The sequence below is a fragment of the Harpegnathos saltator genome, unplaced genomic scaffold (genome assembly GCF_003227715.2).
Source record: "Harpegnathos saltator strain DR-91 unplaced genomic scaffold, Hsal_v8.6 scaffold36, whole genome shotgun sequence".
Classification (NCBI taxonomy): domain Eukaryota; kingdom Metazoa; phylum Arthropoda; class Insecta; order Hymenoptera; family Formicidae; genus Harpegnathos; species Harpegnathos saltator.
In genome coordinates, this window is record NW_020230161.1 from 857,706 (window position 1) to 878,013 (window position 20,308).

Consider the following 20,308-nt stretch of genomic DNA (forward strand, 5'->3'; position numbering starts at 1 on the left):
CCTGCCACTCGCACGGCCGACCGACCGTCATCCATCCCGCGGCCAGAAAAGTCCGCTTGTCTGCGATTTGCGGCTGATTGCTCGTATGAACTTCCGGATCTCTCCGAAGCGGATGGCGGATGGCCGGACAAATCGTCCCTCCCGCCGAGCGGTCGGCTCTTCTCCTTGCCAACCTTGCGGGCCTTTTCCGCTTTCGGTTTCTCCGTTGTTTAATTCCGTTTCGTCGAGTGGCGCGCTGTCGATGCCCACCGCGGTGGACTGCGGTGGTATCCCCTGAAAACGAACGGACTCTCTCTATTCCGTCGGCGGACGCAGCAGAAGCGAGATCTCCGTTTTTTCCCGTGAATAAACGCCAACGTCTGATCGTCCGGGTTTATTTTTTTTTTCGTTTTTTCCTTGCGACTTCAAACGCGCGAGTCGCTCCTCTCCCTTCGGCGGGATCGCTTCCGCCGTGGCGCTCCGCGCCGCGCCGCGCCGGCCAAGGGATATACATATGTACCGCCGGAGACCGGCGCGCGCGACGCGTTACATAAGCGGATAAGTGGAAAAAGGTGCGCCCGGCCCCGGCCAGCGAATCAGTGGAACGCCGTAGCACGTGCGCGACGGCGGCCGTCGCGACGTTCGGTATCGCCGTCTATCTTCTCCTATCCGGATGCGCAGCGCGACGTTTCCCCGCGATTTTTCCTTTGCAAGACGCGAGAGTCGGCGGGAGTGAAAAATCAGCATCCTGCACCCGTGTATCGTTGAATGCGCTCGGAATTGCGCGAGGCGCGGGGCCGCCTGCATCGGCATGCAAAATTGCGCTTGATATTCAAGAAGTATGCATTATATACACTTCATTGGTTATTTAATATCGTTGCCTGAGATCCGAGTGAGCGCGAGGTGTTCCCTTTTGTCATGTTACCGTAAATGGGTCACGTCGGTTTCGCGAAATCGAGTTATTTAGGTGTTTAGGTAACGCGATTGCAGAAGCGGCTGGCGATTACAGTAGCTCTCGGCGAAACTATTTTATTGATTTATTTGACATCTCTCTCTCTCTCTCTCTCTCCCTCCCTCCCTCCCTCCCTCTCTCTCTCTCTCTTTCTCTTTCGTAAGAAAACTTTTTTATGTCTTCTTTTCTTCCTCTCTGTTTGAGTGCATGGCAAACTTGAGGGAGGTGAGATGAGGTCGCTGCAAGAATTGATCACGGTTTTTACATTGTTAGGTAGTTAATATATTGCTATATTATTATTTTACGATACAATAATACTTTTCAAACATCCTCCTGCAGCTTAGATATTGCCACTAATTATCACACACAATCGAAACTCTCACAAGTCTTGTTGCTCTCTCTCTCTCTCTCTCTCTCTCTCTCTCTCTCTCTCTCTCTCTCTTTGGTTACACACCTGAGAGCTTGTTTACAGCATATTTAAATGCGTAATGAGAATCTAATGACGACATTCTAAAATCTCTCGAGTACCTCGTGGGCGATCTGCGATCCGCGACTATGCGGACTCGTGTCGAGGAAACGTTCGCGGCCGGTCCCGGCAGAAACGCCCTCGCGCGCGCGCCATTCGACGATTTATCGGGGAATCCGGAAAAGTCAGGAATCTCAGGAATTGCGACGATAATTGGCGGCAGCCGTCGCGTGCCACCTGCAAAAATATCAAAATGCAGAAGGGGGCTTCGACATGGGGTAATGCGATTCTTACGACTGCCATAAATCTTGCGGCACGAAAATTGGCACCGACAACGGCACGTAAAGTTCTGGCTCGCTCGTAAAAAGTATGAATCAAATATCTATTTCGCGCAAAGCAAACAGAAAATTACGTGCCGCTGTTGCGATCGCGGGGCGCGGCGCGACGAGTTCAGGACCGGTCTCTTTCTCGGCGAAAATATCGCCGCGCCATCGAGACGCGTGATTTTTTGCACCCCAGGCGGAGCGATTCCACGAGCGAGAGCACGTCGCAAAACTCGCGCGATATTAATGCGGAATTGATTCAGAATTTATCCGCCTTGTCGGAACGCGGCCGGTCGCCGAGTTAGCAGAATTTTTTACGCGCGCGCATACTCGCGATGACAGACAGGTGCGCGGTAACGGGCGAATTTTCGCGATACTCCAATTCTCGGCCGAGCGGCTCGCGCGAGAGGGGGAGGAAAAGAAATTGCATATTCTGAGCGACGTAAGCGAGCGCCGCGGTTTATCGCCGTCGCTCTAATCGCCATCGCTCGAATATATCGCGCGTGAGCGCAAAAACGATCGTAAGTTTTCACGATAACCCGCAATTACCTGTCCATAATTCACGAGCCGGCGTCTTTCGTGCTCTTTGCCTCGTGTGCTTTATTCACTCCGGTCATTGCGCCGTTGTAATAAATTACAAATCCGGCCGCGGGGCCGCGATCAACGGCGCAATTAGGCTCGTTGAATTTCAATGCTCCTGTTAACGGTCCGGCTTGGGACGTCGTGCTCAATTCTCAATTTTTAATATTCCTCGCGCACGACGATCTCACGCGCACTCCTCGATCGAGGTCGAGTAAAATCGACGGACGTAGAAATGTTAATGTTTAAACCTAACAAGCGCGTCTTTCTCGGTCAACGTCTGTCTATTTAAATGTTAACTACGCGTTAATCACTTATCAAGAAAAATTATATATTTATGGAACGTATGCACTTTATCGAGAATCTCTCATCGCATAATACACGACAATACGGTCGGATGACGAGGAATCTACGAGAATCATGATGAGACTCTATTCGCTTTTTTACGGGCAACTTCCGAAGAGGGGGGAGGGGGGGGGATCCCTGCGTCGGGACGTTTCCGGGAGAATCCGCGAACTTTCCGGGGCCGAGTGCGCAAAGTGTTATTTACCGACGATACAAGGGCGATCCGATTGCGCCTGTATAATGGGTCGTTCTCCTTTTATTGCAGCGCGAAAACTGAAGGGTCTGGGGCGCGCGACGGCGAGAAGAAATGAGGTGGACGTGACACAATGACATGATGAAGAGCCTGGTGGGGATCATGTGGATAGTGTTGGTGCTCATATCAGGTACGTACGATCGATCGAGAAATCGCGAGTCCCCGACCGGCGATACTAATCGGCGAAAAATATCGCCTGATCGCTCTCAGAATCGTGCAATCGTCCTAACCTCGTTAATCCAGTGATCCTTTTCCGACAATCCTGCAAGGACCGACTTGGAGACTTGAGCCGCGCTATTGGCGAAACGCGCGGCCGACTTCCAAGTCGCAAGTCTTTCCCGGGGGGGGGGGAGGCGGGGGAGAGGCGGAGGAAACCAACGGCTCGGTTCTGAATTTTTCCCGTCGACTCGAGACCTTTCTCCGGCGTGAACGTTCGCTTCAGTTCGGACAATCGTGCGCTCCTCAGTATCCTCGTTCCCGTATAAACGGCAGCTTAATATACGAGGGCAGTCCGAAAAGTTCTCGGCCTAGCAATGCAAGAAAATTCTTTCGCCGTGAAATATGTTTTATCTTTCAATATAATCTCTTGAGACTTCAATACATTTATCCCAACGTCTTTCCAATAATTCAACACCATCATTAAAGTGTGATTCCGGAAGGTTCTTTTTGGCTCTGGTATATAGCGGTGGATTCAAGTTTCATCAATAGTTATGAAACGACGCTTGAAATCCATTTCATTTTGCTTAAAACGATCAAAATGTGCCAGACACGCATTCGAATGCGTTTCTGGTCAATTGTTAGCAAATGCGCGGCACCCATCTCGCACAAAGCTTTTTCAACCGGTGCTGCTACTCGAATGACTTGACAGATCGAATAAAATTTTACATCAGGGTTTATATCAGGGATGCCACTTTCCAGTACAATTATAGTTTGACAGTTTCTAATGCCATGTATGTGTCAGGTCGAGAACTTTTCAGACTGCCTACGTAGCCTTGTAGCCTCTGTTGCATGCAACACGTCACTCAATAAGTTCGTAGGATGACATATAAATTGCGCTACTATTGACAAATCCATATGATTTTTAGGAAGTACTAACCTTCAAACGATACGTGCCAAAATTTCATGACAATCGGACGTTTGGTTCACAAGTTACAGTGATTTTAGTGACGCGCGACGTCGACTCGTTTTAGCGACGCGTCGACGATTCAGCGGGCTGTTTGGAGCTGTTTCAGCGCAATAAAAAGGATTTTTTGATGCGGTATGTGACAGTGGATGAAACATGGATCCATCACTGCACTCCCAGAGTCAAATCGGCAGGGAAAGCTCCAGGGAAAGAGACTTGGCTCCGATGAAGAGGTGGTTGCCGAAACTGAAGCCTTGCTAAAACGAGTCGAGCGTCGTGCGTCACTAAAACCACTGTAACTTGTGAACTAAACGTCCGATTGTCATGAAATTTTGACACGTAGCATTTGAAGGTTAGTACTTCCTACAAATCATACGGATTTGTCAATAGTAGCGCCATTTATATGTCATCCTACGAACTTATTGAGTGACGTGTTACCTACCTGTTCAGCGGGCGAGTATCTCTGATCGGTGCTTCTGCTGCGAGAGAGAGGGATGAATATCAATATGTATGCACGCGTGCGCGTGTACGCAAGAGGGGGAAAAAAAAATGTAGCGGCGAATGTTAGTCTCGCGTGTAGACACGGAACGCCGCCGCTTGAAGGCTCGTAAACCGTTCTCCGTGTCCCAAGGGTGTGTTCGCCGGCTCGATGCTGCCGTATAATTCCCACACGAACGGGCGACTTTCCGTGCCCGTGTCTCTATTATCATGCATACTGCGGGGCCGGCGCGGCGCGGCGGTCCGCAGGATGCGTAACTCCCCTCCCCGTCCGAGTCCTCGGACGTCGTAGCCGGCCGCATTTACGATCGCATTTTCGCGCGCGCGCGTCGTTCTTATGCACCGCGGCGAGATTGCACCTCGCGGATTGCCGCCAGATGCACTCGCGACGCGGCCGTAAAACACTCCGCCGTCGCTTTTTCAGCGGCGAAACGTGAGAGCACTCGCGCGGGCAAACAACGCGATTACGAAGCTGAGGCCGAAACTCGCTGCTCCTCGTTAGAGTCGAGTTCAAATCTCGTGCGCGCGTCGTCGCCGACGTCCCGCGACCTCGCGGTCGTCGAATATTATATATAGCGCACTATATATAGCGGTATCGTTAGAGTAGACGTTGTACAGTTGAATCGCGCGCGGGTCGAACAATTTCGTTCACTCGCGCCGTGTGTGAAGCGTGCGATGATGCCTCAAACATTCGTTAAGCTAAGCCAAGTTTTCGCACCGTCGAGATCGTAGCGTCGCTACGAAAATAACGTCGCAGCGAAGATTTATCGGAAACGTTTGTACGGAAACGTCGTCACAACGGCTCGGCGCTCGTATGCAAGTCTATCGGAGTGTCTCGTCGATGTTCGAACATGATCAGTCTTGGGGAGGCTAAAGAGGAAGAAAAGGGTAGAAAATACACAAGGGGGGAAATCGGCCGCGGAAGCAATTCGCTATCGACGTTCTTACAAGCGACGTCAGCCCTCCGTCTCTCTCACTTATTATTATTTTCCCGGCCTGTCTCGAACCCAGTTTTCCGGCTACCTCTCGATATATGTGTCGGAAGAGCCCGGTTGGCTCAGTTTCAAAATTAAAATCACTGCCGGCGTCGCAGCGAGCACGCGACGCTTGCCCCGCGGGAGGCTCGTAAAACGGCGATAAAATGACGTGCGACCGTAATAAACAATATAACGGAGAGTCGAACACACCGGCGACTCTACCGTGACGACGGCGACGGCGAGAGGCGAATTCGTCGTCCCAGCGACGCCTTTCACGCGAGAGAAAGAACCCGCCGAAAAAGGTCCGTCTAATCGCCGCCGGGACCATTCGACGTTGAAAAATGGAACTCCCTCTCGGCCGACGAGGATGAATAAATCACGAGTCGTATATTTTAATAAACGCGCGATTTAAGGCGGCACGCAGTGCGGTGGGAGGGGTCGGAATCGAATTACTTCGGCGAGATGGTAGAAATTATTCGCGCCCTTCCGCTTCGTTTAATCTCGGGAACGCGGCCGTCGCGAATACGGAATCGTAGAATACGGAGCGAACTGAAACGGCGGTCCGAGTAGATTTCGAAATATTCAGTTAATCCGAGTTTTTTCGTCTCTCCTTTCCCATCCCCCCCCCCTCTCTCTCTCTCTCTCTCTCTCTCTCTCTATCTTTCCTCCTTTTCTCCGTCTCTTGTCATTTATTTGTTCAAGCGATGCGCAGAGGTGTATCTACTCGACGAGGTCTCGGCAAGTACGTGTCGCGAGATAGGGGCGATACTTAAACGTTGAAAAAAAAAATGGTGCACGTGTGTGTGTGTGTGTGTGGGTGCGCTCCGTTGAAACGTGTGCTCCCGACACCTCCGAAGCGTCCCAATGCTCCGACGGAAAATAGAGGAACACTTTGGCGGAGCGCGCACTTCCGGGATTAGCAATAGCAATTTGTAGCCGGTAGATTTTACGCGCGGAGCAGCGTAGCATTTTATCTTGAAATTACAAATGAGAGGAGAAGCCATTCGGACGACGCGCGCTAACGGAGTAACGTACGTGGTATCCACTCCCTCTCGGTCTACCTGCGCGCGTGCGCTCTCTCTCTCTCTCTCTCTCTCTCTCTCTCTCTCTCTCTCTCTATATATATATATATATATATATATATATATATAACGACGGCAACGCTTTATGTACTGCCGTATGGCAAAGGGTTAAATATGCGCAAAGCGCGGAATCCAGCGGGTACGCTCACACGGGCATGGATAATGGGAAAACTACGGTGCCAGAATTACCGAGCTGTCCTGTTACGCGGATAAACCATTCGCGGCTGTCGTCCTTCCTTTGATATCTGCCCTCGCGCGCGCGCGGCTGAAATATTTCCCGCTTTTCCTCATTCTCGCGCGCGCGCGCGCGCGCATGCTAACGCGTCTTGTTTTCGCTCGGTTTATCGACAACAAACGGACCGTCGCGATATTAAACGTAAACTTTGCGGAGGCAGCGAAAAATTTACATCGTATTATAAATAAAAATCATCCCGGAGCGGGGGAAGAGCGCAAATTGAGAAGCGCAGAGTGAAGCGAGAGAGAGAGAGAGAGAGAGAGAGAGAGAGAGGGAGAGAGAGAGAGAGGGAGAGAGAGAGAGAGAGAGAGAGAGAGAGAGAGAGAGATAGTCAAGATTCGCGAAGATACGAATTTAATTGGAGCTACGCACAAATATCGCGGCCGCCGCTCGTCACTCGCATGACGCGCTGTAGATATGCGAAGGATATGTCGCTTTAAATTAATTGCGACGCGTGTTTATTTTCATATTTCTCGCGGGAACACGTTGTGCACACGCGTAGAGCGACGTTGCGGCGGCATTTGCTTTTGATATCGCGAGTTTAATGCGTGATGCCCGCCGCTGAAGCGATTTTTCATGAGAGCGGCTGACGCGCGCAAACAATTCATAAACATTCGCCTGAGCGCGAGGTTTCAGCTCATCTTTCAGGCGGCGGCGGCGGCGGCGGCGGTGGCGGTCCAACTCAGAAACTCAGCTCTTTCCCTGTGCTCGCAGGATGCTCAGGAAATCCGGACGCGAAGCGATTATACGACGACCTCTTGTCGAACTACAACAAGCTGGTTCGTCCAGTGGTCAACGTCACAGACGCCCTCACCGTTAAAATAAAGCTCAAGCTTTCGCAGCTCATCGACGTGGTAAGCAATGACCAGCGTCGCCTAAGTTCGCGCCAGTTGTTCGCGCGAAGAGAAGTTTGTCCGGAAGTTTTTACGAATGTGGAGTCTTTTTTTAAATATTCGCGGCATTGTCGTCGACATTATCGCTGAAAAGCGTCACATATATTTTCGTTACACCTTTCACAGTTCATGAGACTCCGCAATTTGAGTCTGCCCTGATGTGCGAGCGCAGCCCGGTAATAAACGAGCGGACGACCGTGCAGTTTTTACCCTCTGATTAAGAAATCCTTTTCGCGCAGCTGATAAAAATTGAGAAAAGAGAATATCGGCGGGGCATGATGAGACTGAGAGATGAGGAATAACGAAGGAATCTTGTTTACATTAATCGACGACACACGCGAGCGAGAGACAACCGCTCGCCGTTGCCTCTCCAAGGGTCCAAGAGCCAAGCTGCGAAATCTCACGAACTTTTGCCGCCTGGTTATAATCGACGTCGTTGACACACGCGCGTAATTTATTTTCAATCAGCTCGAGTAGCGCAGTCACGTGTCTCGGCTCATGATCGAACGTTGCGATGTATCTTCAGAGCGGGAGAGAGCGATGTATTCTCACAAGATTATTTCTCTCTTGCAGAACTTGAAGAATCAGATCATGACGACGAACCTCTGGGTCGAGCAGGTATACATACACACACACACACACACACATATATATACATATACATATATAATAGATATATAATAGATGTATAATACGTATAAATAAATTCTGAGATTATATATTCTGTAAGATCCACGCGAGAGAGAAGAGCGACGGACGGCAAAATATCGAGAAACGCGCGATGAAAGCGCGCGCGTATGCGCGACCGTCACACTCGCGCTCGTCGTGTATCTCCGATCTTCGATTTTCGCTCGGGAAAATCCCAAAGCGAGAGAGCGAGAGAGCGAGAGAGAGCGAGAGAGAGAGAGAGAGCCCGGAATACATTGTAAAATCCCGCCGATGGCCGATGGCCGATCGCGGGAAACAAATATCCGCGCGCTGGCTCTCCTGGCGATGACGTGCGTCACCTCGCATATGGCCGCGCGTAGATTTTCGTACGCGGATGAACGCACGGAAACACGAAGATCGGACAGAAGCTCCCCGGTCCGAAAGCCAGAAAATAACTCCGCTGAACCGTGCAACCCACTTTCAAACGCCGCGCGGATTACGTAAGACAGATTCTCGCCATGTTCGCGACCGTTTTTCCGTCCCGCCACGATATACGGCGACCGCGAAATAGATTCGTGTAATAAATACGCGATTCGCAGCGGATTGAAGAGGGAGAGAAACCGAGTCGTTATAGAGGGCCGGATACTCGGGGGATAACATGATTAAGCGTCGTCCCTTAATAAATCTCCCGCAGACCCTCGTTGATGAAATTACGACAGACGAGTCGGCGTCACTGACACACGGCTGTCTGTTATAATCATTATTTCACCCGGTAGTTATGTGCAACATTCACGAGAGCCATGAGAAGTGAACTTTCTCAGGGTCTCTTTCTCACACACACATGCGCGCGCGCGCGCGCGCACACGCTCACGCTGATTTCGTTCATCACACCGACCCGACTCTTCCGGAGCTCGCGTTTTGGACATTTTCCCGTCAAGTTCTTCACTCTCCCGGATATTCCGCTGCAGCTGCCGGCCTAGCGATTTATGTCGCGCCAGTGTCAATGATACCGAGCGGCCCGCTCGTTCGTGTAAAAAGCACACCGGTTACACGTCTCGTGTATCGCTGGAGCGCGGCTCGCCGTATCAGCCGTCTTCCAGCAGCTTCGCCTGCCGACCGAGTCGTCCATCGGCCGCGGAAGGATCGCGAAGGAAATATCGACGTGGCTCGATAAAGCTCGGCACAACGGCGCGTACACATCCCGGAACTGGCGATGAAAGCAACGGCCGGCGCCGCAGGCCGAGCGGAAAGTTGCCGCGATTCGTCACGTATCAATGTTATCGCGAAGTTGGCGAGCGCAAAAATGTTAATCCCGTCGCGATTTATCAGCGGGATTAAAACGGCTCGCGCGGCCGGGCGCAACCGGGCCGAAAACGTTGCCGCGTTCGCGAGCAACTCGGCCGCGGCTTTTGTGGACTGACCAGCCGGTTAATCCGCGACGAGGGTCTTCGGGCGCGAGACCGGCCACCCCGGTGTGCTGTTCCTGAATCAAACAGCGCTGAATTTCGCGCGTAGAGGAAGAAGAAAAGACCGCTCGACGATCGACCGAAGCGAGTTTGCGGAATTTTTGCCGTCTTCGCCGACGAAAACGCGCCCGCGGAGCGCTCGAAACGAAAGACTCTCCTCCGTGCGAGCGAGTTGCGCAACGACTCACCGCGACTCAGCTTCGACGAGATACGTCGAAGGTATTGCGAAAATTTGAGTGGCGGTCGCGCGAAGAGCCGTCTCAACGGTCTCGCTTCGCGGGAAGGAGCGCGCGCTGAAGAGCGCAATCGATGCAAAACGCCGTGGCGATCAAACGCTCGACTCGTTGCCCGCGCTTTTGGATTTAATCCGCCGGCTTTGCCGCGAGTCAGAGCTGAAATTCCGCGGATTACGAAGATTCGCGTGCGTGCGTGCGTGCGTGCGTGCGTGCGTGTGCTCGCACCATTTTGCAATGAATATTTAATACGTTATGTCAGAACACACACACAGCACTCGCTATTTAACCAAGCGTTACCTTTGGCTCGGTCAAACACGACCGAATTGCGCGCGCGGCGTAAGTAATATTCTATCCGGTAAATATGCACGCGCGTAAGTGACGACCGGTTCCGGGCTAATATTCAACATGGCATACGCATAATGCTGTGTCCACGCCCGAAGGAAGTGGCATTTCCGGCCTTCGCAGTATCGCTCCACCGTGCGCGTTATAACGCCGGCGTCGATGGAAAAGTGCCAGGTAATAAGCGAGCCGTGTCTTTGCGCGCGCGCGCAAGTGCCATGGATTCGCATTGAAATCCCGCAGAATCGATCGGGGAACGAAGCGACGCGTTGCAGATTTTCCGGCCAATCTCTCAAGTCGATTCTCCCCCTCGGCGAAGACGCCGCGGACAGCGTCGAGCGTCGTCGATGGCGTCGCGCGCTGGCATATCGTTAACAATCGTGGAAATGAAAAAGCTGCTATTGCTCGCGCGGCTGATTTTGCGCGAACTCGGCGAGAATTGCCGATCGGAGCCTCATCGGGAAGACGAACGTCGAAGCACTTTGGGGAGCCGCGCGCGCGAGACGGACGTTGACGTCTCCCCGACATTTGCATTCGCGAAGCGATCGGTCTCGAGTCTCGCGAACGCGCTTGACGCGTCTGCGTCTCTCGAGGCGTCTACTCGATAAATTGCGAGTTGGGAATCGCCGCGCGAGAAACTTTTGTTTCCTGCGTCTCGCCGACGCGACGTGCGCGCAGCGGCATGGCCGAGTCTTGTTGGGAAATCCCGTGAAAGCTTTGAGGCCGGCCGCGGGGTCGAATGGCCGGACAATGGCGCGGAGATTTTTCGATAAAGCGCGGGACACACGATTTTAATCGCAGAGAGGCAGGGCCGAGAGTTCGCGCCGCGGCCATGTACCTATGCAAATCTCCGCGCTTCAGCCTTAACTCTCGATGAGGAAAGTTGCAAAATATGCTTCTGTGCGCCGAAGTACCGCCGCCGCGACGACGACGGCCCCTTTGTCGCCCTCCCAATTTAAATACGCGGACTAAACTGCCGATCGGCCAGATGCGCCCACGATGCGAGCCTTTACCGAGCCTTGCCGGCGTCGAATGTTCATTATGCGCGGAGATAAGTCACGGACATCGACGTGAGAACATCTCTCGACCGAGTGTGAACTGTTTACTCAGCCAGAGCGGGGCGCCCGAAACTCTCTCTTTCTCTCTCTCTCTCTCTCACTCTCACTCTCTCTCTTTTTCTCTTTACCGCGAATCGGACCGTGGAATGCTCCGTCCGGATATTTTTACGGCAATTCTTCATGGTCGATGGTGACGAGGCGTATGTAACGTAATAATTACAACGTAACACGGTCGTCGATTCTTTCTTGCCCCTCCCCGACTTCCGATTACTTCTCTCTTGGAGTCATCTTTCTTTCGAGTGCGAGGATATCGTGAGATATGACCTCCGGCGCGAGGTTAGCAGAATTGCGACGGATAAGACGGCGAATAAAATGCAAAGCTGCAGTCTATCGTCAGCTTTTGCCTCAGCCAGCGATTATCGGCGGAAAGAAAAGTGACAACGTAGCGCGAGAGCGAGAGAGGGTGCACGATGAGAGCGGGAGATAATAATGCGACAGTGTACGTATCGCGTCGATTCTCTGTTCGCAGTCGTGGTACGATTACAAGTTGAAATGGGATCCAAAGGAGTACGGTGGGGTGGAGATGCTGCACGTGCCATCGGATCACATATGGAGGCCCGATATAGTTTTATACAACAAGTAAGGCAACAATTGACGCCGTTGATTCTGTCTATTTTGTCTACGAGGGCAGTCTGAAAAGTTCTCGGCCTAGCGATGCAGGAAAATTCTTTCGCCGTGAAATATGTTTTATCTTTCAATATAATCTCTTGAGACTTCAATACATTTATCCCAACGTCTTTCCAATAATTCAATACCATCATTAGAGTGTGATTCCGGAAGGTTCTTTTTGGCTCTGGTATATAGCGGTGGATTCAAGTTTCATCAATAGTTATGAAAGGACGCTTGAAATCCATTTTAGTTTGCTTAAAACGATTAAAATGTGCCAAACGCGCATTCGAATGCGTTTCTGGTCAATCGTTAGCAAATGCGCGGCACCCATCTCGCACAAAGCTTTTTCAACCGGTGCTACTACTCGAACGATACTTGGCAGATCGAATAAAATTTTACACCAGGGTTTATATCAGGGATACCACTTTCCAATACAATTATAGTTTGACAATTTCTAATGCCATGTATGTGTCAGGTCGAGAACTTTTCAGACTGCCTACGTATGTGCGTGCGTGTGTGTGTGTGTGTGTGTGTGTGTGTGTATGTATGTGCTATGTGAACTCTCAAGCGCGTGACAGGACTCGCGAGTGACGGTTCACGTGTTCGACAGCGCCGACGGCAATTTCGAGGTGACGCTGGCGACGAAGGCGACTTTGAACTACACGGGTAGGGTCGAGTGGAAGCCGCCGGCGATTTACAAGTCTTCCTGCGAGATCGACGTCGAATATTTTCCTTTCGACGAGCAGACGTGCGTGATGAAGTTCGGCTCGTGGACTTACGACGGCTTCCAGGTGAGAACCGCCTATCGTTATCACTCCCATGTCCCAGGAAGATTCCCGCCTTCTCTCTTTAGACTCTCTTTAGACGGGAATGCAAGTCGAGAGGTGATCCTTGCCACTTTGGCAGCCTCGTCTTACAAACAAATGAGGAAACTGATCCTTCCACCTGTCTATGAAAACTGTCGTATCGCTCTGAGAACACTTCGGCCTCGGCCTCTTGTTTCGTCTGCGGATTCTTATCTTCGCGAGCCGATAATTTGACGACGCGGCGATCGGTGGGAGCTTCTTCTCGATCTGGAGCAAACAATAGCTCGGCTCCATCAATCCCGAGACGCTCGAAGATCGTGTTTCATTGGGACAAGAAATGAAATCGCGAATTAATTGACGTGCCGTTGCTCCGCCTGTTATTTGCACGGAGGAGCAAACACGAGCTTGAAATGTTTGATTTGGCGAGGCCGGCGCGACGTGTTCTCGGTGTTTTCTTGTCCAAGAAAACGGCCATAATCCTGAAAATAGCGCTCGTGACTTCCGCGGCACGTTACGACGCGCATTAGCGCCGCCGATCGTTAGACATCGTCCGCTGGAAGATCCAGTTGCTTGTTATCTTTTTATTTTATCGGGCGAAATGTCGCTTGTTAGAGACGAACGCGCGCGGCCTCGCCGATCGAATATGAACGGCGAGACGCCGCGCAGTTGATAAGGCGGCCGAGGGGGAATCGGCTGACCTACATATTAAATGTTATTTGAAAACCCCTCGAGTGTCTCCTCGCGATATTTCGCCCCGGCTCTTCTTACTTTTTGCAACCGCGCGTGCGGTTTTCTCACCTTATGCAGCGCCGAGCGCGCGGCTCCGTTCCGATCGCGCGCGCGCGACCTTAAGCCCGTGTCACACACTACGGATTGAAGATCAAGGATTGCGGATTGAAGATTGAAATGTGATCAATCGGAATAAAGCAAATCAAAGCCGGAGTTCCTTGATCTCGTCGAAATCTAATCTTCAATCCGCGATCCTTGATCTTCGATCCGCAGTGTGGTGACACGGGCTTTACGCCGCAGAGAGAGAGAGAAAGAGAGAGCGAACGTGACAGGAGTCCGTCGCTCGTCTCGGGCGCTCGGCGGCGCGATACCGCGACGATGCATTGTAAATTTTAGTAATTTGCTGTTACAAGGTCGATCTTAGACACATCGACGAGGTCCGAGGCAGCAATGTCGTCGACATCGGCGTCGATCTGTCGGAGTTTTATACTTCCGTCGAGTGGGACATACTAGAGGTCCCTGCTGTAAGGTACGCCATTGTTACACGTCCGTAGATCCTTAGCGGATCCTCCTCGAGCACTCGATATCTCTCGCGCTCGGCTATCCGAAGAGCGGACCAGACAAGTCCTCCGGCAAGTCACAGGCTATGTGGGGAGCTCCGGCTCCCCCTATCGCGTTTCAGTCGTTAATTCTTAAGCGAGTTCAGTTTCATCGCGCCTTTCGTTACGACTCCTTTCTCTCCGGCGGCAGACGCGAAGGTGCATTAGTAATAAGCCCCTTGATAAATAGCCTGAACACACACGTGAAAGACTCCTCGGCTTCGGCTCGGGATCGTACAGCTTGCCGAGAAATCGCACGAGGCGCGACCGACGCGATTAACGCAGGTCGTTGAACATAAGGCCGGATTCTCACTGTCCGTCCGGGCAACGTCGGACAGAACGTCTTCCATCAAATACTTTTCTTTCCGAATATAATTCCGATTGAGGCGTGACGAAAGTGTCGTTGAGGAGCGCTTTTAACGGGGGATCCGCCGACGCCTAGACGCGGATAGCGAGAATCCGACATGTATCGAGTGCGGATGCGCGTGTTGCAGAAACGAAAAGTTTTACACGTGTTGTGACGAGCCTTACCTCGACATCACCTTCAACATCACCATGAGACGGAAGACTCTGTTCTACACCGTCAACCTCATAATACCGTGCATGGGGATATCCTTCCTCACGGTGTTGGTGTTTTACCTGCCAAGCGACAGCGGCGAGAAGGTAACCGAGTCACACACACCACACACACACACACACACACGTTGACCGTTCAATCGATCTCAGAATCCTCCTCTCTTATCTTTTCCTTCGCACTTTGCGACGTACGCTTCAGTTCGCCGCGCCTTTCGTTGTGAATTCTTTTCCTTCGGTAAGTCGCGAAGCTTGCATGGGCAGAGCCCGTCTGTGAAATTGAATGAAACAAACAACGACCTTTTCGTCGGCGTCGCGACTTTGAATATCCTCGGCTAGTTTCTCATCGAGAGAGAGAGAGAGAGAGAGAGAGAGAGAGAGAGAGAGAGAGAGAGAGAGAGAGAGAAAGGAAGTGAGAACGAGAAATTAATGTTCGGAGGATCGCGAAGATTTCGCGAGGATCAGACTGGAGCGATGGGACTCGCACGTCGCCGTGCTCTAATTCGCGATCGATGTCGCGTCTTTAAATGCCCCCGGAGCTTTTGCCTCGCGGCGACATAGACAGAAATTAATTTTGCAGGCGCAAAGGTTTCGCTCGATTAGATCAGAATAGGGAACGGTACAGCCGGTCGCGCGCCATTACAGTTTAATTCGCGATCGATCTTTTCGCCGATGTTGTGTCTTTAAGCGCCACGTAAGACACTTGACCTCGAGCACCGATATCCACTTACCGGCTTACATAATTCAGACATATTGTTCCGCTTTGTCGCCGCGAAGGCGCAAGGATACGGGGGGAGGACGGGAGGAGGATCGAGGCGAGCCGATAGGAAAAGGGAAGAAAAGGTCAAATGTCAGAGTGCCGGTCGTTTAGCAATCGGCGAATACGCAATGAGGATACGGAATCGGGCGGGTTGGGAGGGGCGGGAGGGCGACGGGGGAAAGAGGATCGAGCGGGAGAGCACCTTCGACGTTCTCGCGCGACGTGCTCAGCGCTCAGGATCAATGCGGAAGGACAGAGAGACAATACCCTCTCCAATCGGCCTCGATGCACTCCCAAGGTGCATAAGCCGTATACATGCATCCCGCGTATATTTCGCCGTCGTTGCGGCGGATTTGCAGCTGGAGGCGCGTCCCGTGTACTTTACGCGTTGCGCGACGAGAAAGAGAAGAAAAAAGAAAAAAGGGGGGGGGGGGGAACAGAACGGAAATGAAATTAAAACCGTTCAGGACACTCCCCCGCGCGCACCTTTCTTTAATGCAATCTTCTCGAGTAACGTTTAATGTTTCTGTGTCTCGTGTTCCCTTTTCCTTGCGACCAAAATTGTTGGCATTTCAGGTAATGAGTCTCTCAAATCTCTTCTCCCCTTTGCGCCTTCTTTCTCTCGAATAAGGCGAGACGGTAGAGTGTAGAAATTGTCGAAAATATTTGCGCGGTGTTTGTGCGTTTATACACACATGATTGATTTTCCACACTTTTTACGTTCTACGTTGCCTTGTTTACGAGCACCTTGTTAAAGCACGAAGGAGTTTACATCAGACATATATATATATATATATATATATTGGGTGTGTGAATATGACTCCGCCCTTTCCCAACAGATGTTGCTTTTAGTATTGTGAACGTGTACTAATAACTGGCATAGTACTTCATGTCAACTTTCAAACGCACTACGTGAAATTTGATTTAAGTGTAAGCAACAAGTGTTTAACCCTACTTGAAAACGTCGGTTTTCGTTCCAAACAAACATCATTTGCGGGAAGTATTATTACACTATTTTATTGCGAAGAAAAGCGCAGCGGAAACTTATCGTTTGCTTGTGGAGATTTACGGTGATCATGCTCCATCTGATACAACTTGTAAGGAATGGTTTCGACGATTTCAAGATAATGATTTTGGAACTGAGGACAGAGAACATGGGAAACCACCAAAAAAATTTGAAGATGCTGAATTGGAAGCATCTTCATTGACAGAGGATTGTTGCCAAACTCAATCCGAATGCGTTTGAAGCGAGCCATAGAAGGAAAACGGCCAGAATGGGTGAATAGGCACAGCAAATTAATTCTTCAGCATGATAATGCCGAACCGCATACCGCAGAAGTCGTGAAAAGATATTTAGATGGACAGGACTGGGAAGTGCTACTCCAGCCGCCATATTCGCTCCAGACATAGCTCCTTCAGATTACTACTTATTCCGGACGATGCAGTCAGATCTTACGGGAGAACGGTTCGCTTCATACGAAAGTATCAAAATTTGGCTTGATAATTGGATCAGCTCAAAAGACCAGGACTTCTTCGGGCAAGGAATAAAGGATAAATTACCTGAAAGATGGGCGAAGGTTGTAGCTGCAGATGGAGCATACTTTCAATAAACTTTTCTTTAATTTTCTAAACAAGCAAATGTGTTTCATTTTAACAAAAAAGGGCGGAGTCATATTCACACACCCAATATATATAAAGTCTTTGAAATAATATATAGATCCAAGGGTCGAAGAAGTAAATTCCCCGGGACGGGAAGGTTTGAGCAATCGCGTTGAATCAGTCCTTTCTTGCACCCCCCGGCTAGTATAAGACTTGGGTCTATATATCGATATATGCGAGCGTATCCTGTATAAGTAATGTGACTGTACCGTCGTATCAAGCAGACCCTTTTTTTCTCGGCCCTTCTACCGCAGGTCAGCCTATCCATTTCGATTTTATTGTCGCTGACTGTGTTCTTCCTCTTGCTGGCCGAGATCATCCCGCCCACGTCGCTCGTGGTACCGCTCCTCGGTAAATTCGTCCTCTTCACCATGATCCTCGACACCTTCAGGTACGGTAAATAACGATATAGTAGTATCGCAGGATGCGATCACGTAGCGAGCGCGTAAGTCTCTACCGAGCTGGCTCAGCCATTTCGCACGTGGAAATTTCACGCTCCTCTCTCCCGCGGAAATTTACTCCGCTGCTGCCCGTTCGCGCGCTCGTCGCTCGTCGCTCGCGCGGAGTCGACGCCGGTCATTCTAGCGTCCGGGTGGCTGCGCCAGCTCGGAATTTAATATATTCCGTCGGCATCGCGAGGTCATCTCTCCCAGGCTCCCGCAGAGTCACCGCCAGTTCGGAGTTTCGTTACGCCGCGCGGCGGGAGAGAAAGCGAATGATCGGCCGGACAACCGGCTCGGTCAACAGTATCCTCTCTCTCTCTCTCTTTCTCTCTCTCTCTCTCTCTCTCTCTCTCTCTCTCCTCCTCTCTCTCCCTCTCTCCCTCTCTCTCTCTCTCTCTCTCGCCGAAGCAAAGGTAGGACGTGATTCGATTCGAGCGCGTCGGGAAGGAGCGTGGTGACCTCACGATGCCGCGCGTATCCAGATCCTGATCCCGACCTCGTCGAGGATCCAAACAGCCCGGCGGTCTTGCCACCTCTCCAGATGGAACGAACTCCGTCTGCAAACTTCCCGTTTGTTCGGCTTGCATTGCAGTATATGCGTAACAGTGGTGGTCCTCAACGTTCACTTCCGTTCGCCGCAGACCCACGTGATGGCGCCGTGGATCCGACGCGTGTTCATCCACGTTCTGCCGCGACTGCTGGTAATGCGCAGGTATAATACGCCATCGCAGAGAACCGATTACGATTCCAGGCAAGATATATACGTACACTCTTCCGGCGTCTAGCCCGGTCATTGGAATCACGCCAGCGGGCATTCAAGCACTCATTAGCGTCTTCCCTGTGCACGTGACGCGTTAGTGTCGCGTCATACCTGCAAGCATTAGCACTCTGCCTGCTCCCTCCTCCCTTTCTCCCCGACTCCCAGTTCCATCAGCGATCCGTGAGCCGTCGATCATTAGCCGCGCGCGTCTCTCACACCCTCGCTCCGTCGTCGTGAAAATAAAATCTCCTGATCCCCCGAGCGCGCGTCGTTCGTGTATCGATTGGCCGGCGGCGAAATATTCGTCGTTTATTTCAATCGCAGCTCGCAGCTCTGAGTCTCGCGGACGACTCGCGAACACAGTCGGACGAACGAACGGAGAGCGAACGGAGCTCGCGAGCATGCACGGCGAGGAATAAGCCGAGTACATGTTGAAAGCCGCGGCGTTAAGGCGGCTTCGACGGGTAAAATCGAGACCGAGCCGAGTGTGATGGCTTTTCGAGCGGTGACCGTGTGTTTTTTCACTCGTTTTATTTTATGACGCATCGCGCCAGCGGCTGGCTGTTGTTCAACCGTGGCTGTGCAACTTCCGTAGAGCCGTTTCTCCCACGTCACTCGACTGTATACTCGGCGTGTAGCGAAACACCCGCGGAACTTGGCGGAGACTAGAAATTAGGAGCATGTGCAGTAGTCGCGACTCGGTGTGTGTGTTCTCGGTGCCGCGATTTCCATGAATCTCGCCTCACCGCGCGCCGATCCAGCTCGCTCTCTCAAGTTTAGATGGACCATGGACACGCGATATCAGTCCTCGGCGAGTTCTGTTAGTTCTTTGCTTCAGTTAGTGCGCAGAGGAGCACCGAGAGAGAGAGAGAGAGAGAGAGAGAGAGAGGGAGACGAGCGAGGGCTTCGGAATTATGAACATCTGAAAACAAACGTAGAGAAATGGAAGCGTTTAAAAATACCGAGGGAAACGGAGAGAAGCGGAGAAGGAGAACGAAAGAATGTCTAAGAAGAGAGACAAACGAGGCGTATGATCGAAAGAACTCGTGAATCCAATTATGATGATGAGAGGACGCGCAGGATATTCGCGTTTCTCGTTGGCCTTTTTAGCCGAACCGGATTGTATTTTTGCCTTTAGAGCGAATAACTTAGCGTCGAGGGGAAGGAAAAGGAAGAAAGTTTCGGGTGCGGCACTAGTTTCCGGTTAAAAAGAAGGAGGAGAATTGAAAAGAGACGAAGGCTCGTGCGTAAAGCGCTGGCGCAATCTGGGCGTACTTGTGCGCACGTCGAATCTCGCTCGCGGTGTGTACTCGCGACGTTCCTTCATAATTCCGGAGTCAGGCCTGATTAGGCGGGGGAAAAGGCCGAATCCTCTCGGCTCTCTCGAGGTGAACGCGCGCCGTGTTTTCGCAACAATACCGTTTCCATTTCAGGCCGCAGTACCGGATAGACAGGCGTAGCATGGCCGGGCATCATGGGCATCGCGTGATGGTCCGAACATGCAACGGTCTCGAATTGCGAGACCCATCACTGTTCGTCGAGACGTCGGCCTCGGAGCTGGTCGAGTCGTCTGTACTTTTTCCTAGTGTCGATTCACGGGACGAGCTGCAGCCTCGGTGTGTGTCTCCACCTAAAATATATTCGGGATGTCGGAAAGTTTTTTTCGTTTTTCCCGTGTTTTTCACTCGGTTCAAACGCTGCCAAACGCTTCCAAGAGTAAGTTCGATCTCGATGAAAGCTGATGTGCGCAATAAATATTATTAACAATGAGAACTCGTACTACCGTAACCACGGGGAATCGAAGGCTTTGAAAGACTTTCCGGTAGCCCTAATATTTACCGTAACCGCTAAGACCTGT

General features: G+C 51.4%; 1 protein-coding gene across 15 annotated transcripts in view; it reads left to right on the forward strand.

Moving 5' to 3' along the window:
* Window positions 1–20,308, forward strand: part of nAChRa3 (nicotinic acetylcholine receptor alpha3 subunit) — a 69,605-nt gene that overhangs the window by 43,300 nt on the left and 5,997 nt on the right. For 9 of the 15 annotated variants that reach the window (XM_025300385.1, XM_025300382.1, XM_025300386.1 and 6 more), the window contains 10 exons: window positions 2,910–3,027; window positions 7,449–7,666; window positions 8,279–8,323; window positions 11,982–12,091; window positions 12,732–12,912; window positions 14,070–14,185; window positions 14,750–14,918; window positions 17,502–17,638; window positions 18,283–18,441; window positions 19,884–20,066. In XM_025300385.1, coding sequence (XP_025156170.1) covers window positions 2,976–3,027; window positions 7,449–7,666; window positions 8,279–8,323; window positions 11,982–12,091; window positions 12,732–12,912; window positions 14,070–14,185; window positions 14,750–14,918; window positions 17,502–17,638; window positions 18,283–18,441; window positions 19,884–20,066 — 1,370 coding nt within the window. In that variant the 5' untranslated portion in view covers window positions 2,910–2,975. The other 6 variants (XM_025300391.1, XM_025300392.1, XM_025300393.1 and 3 more) reach the window with 6 other exon arrangements.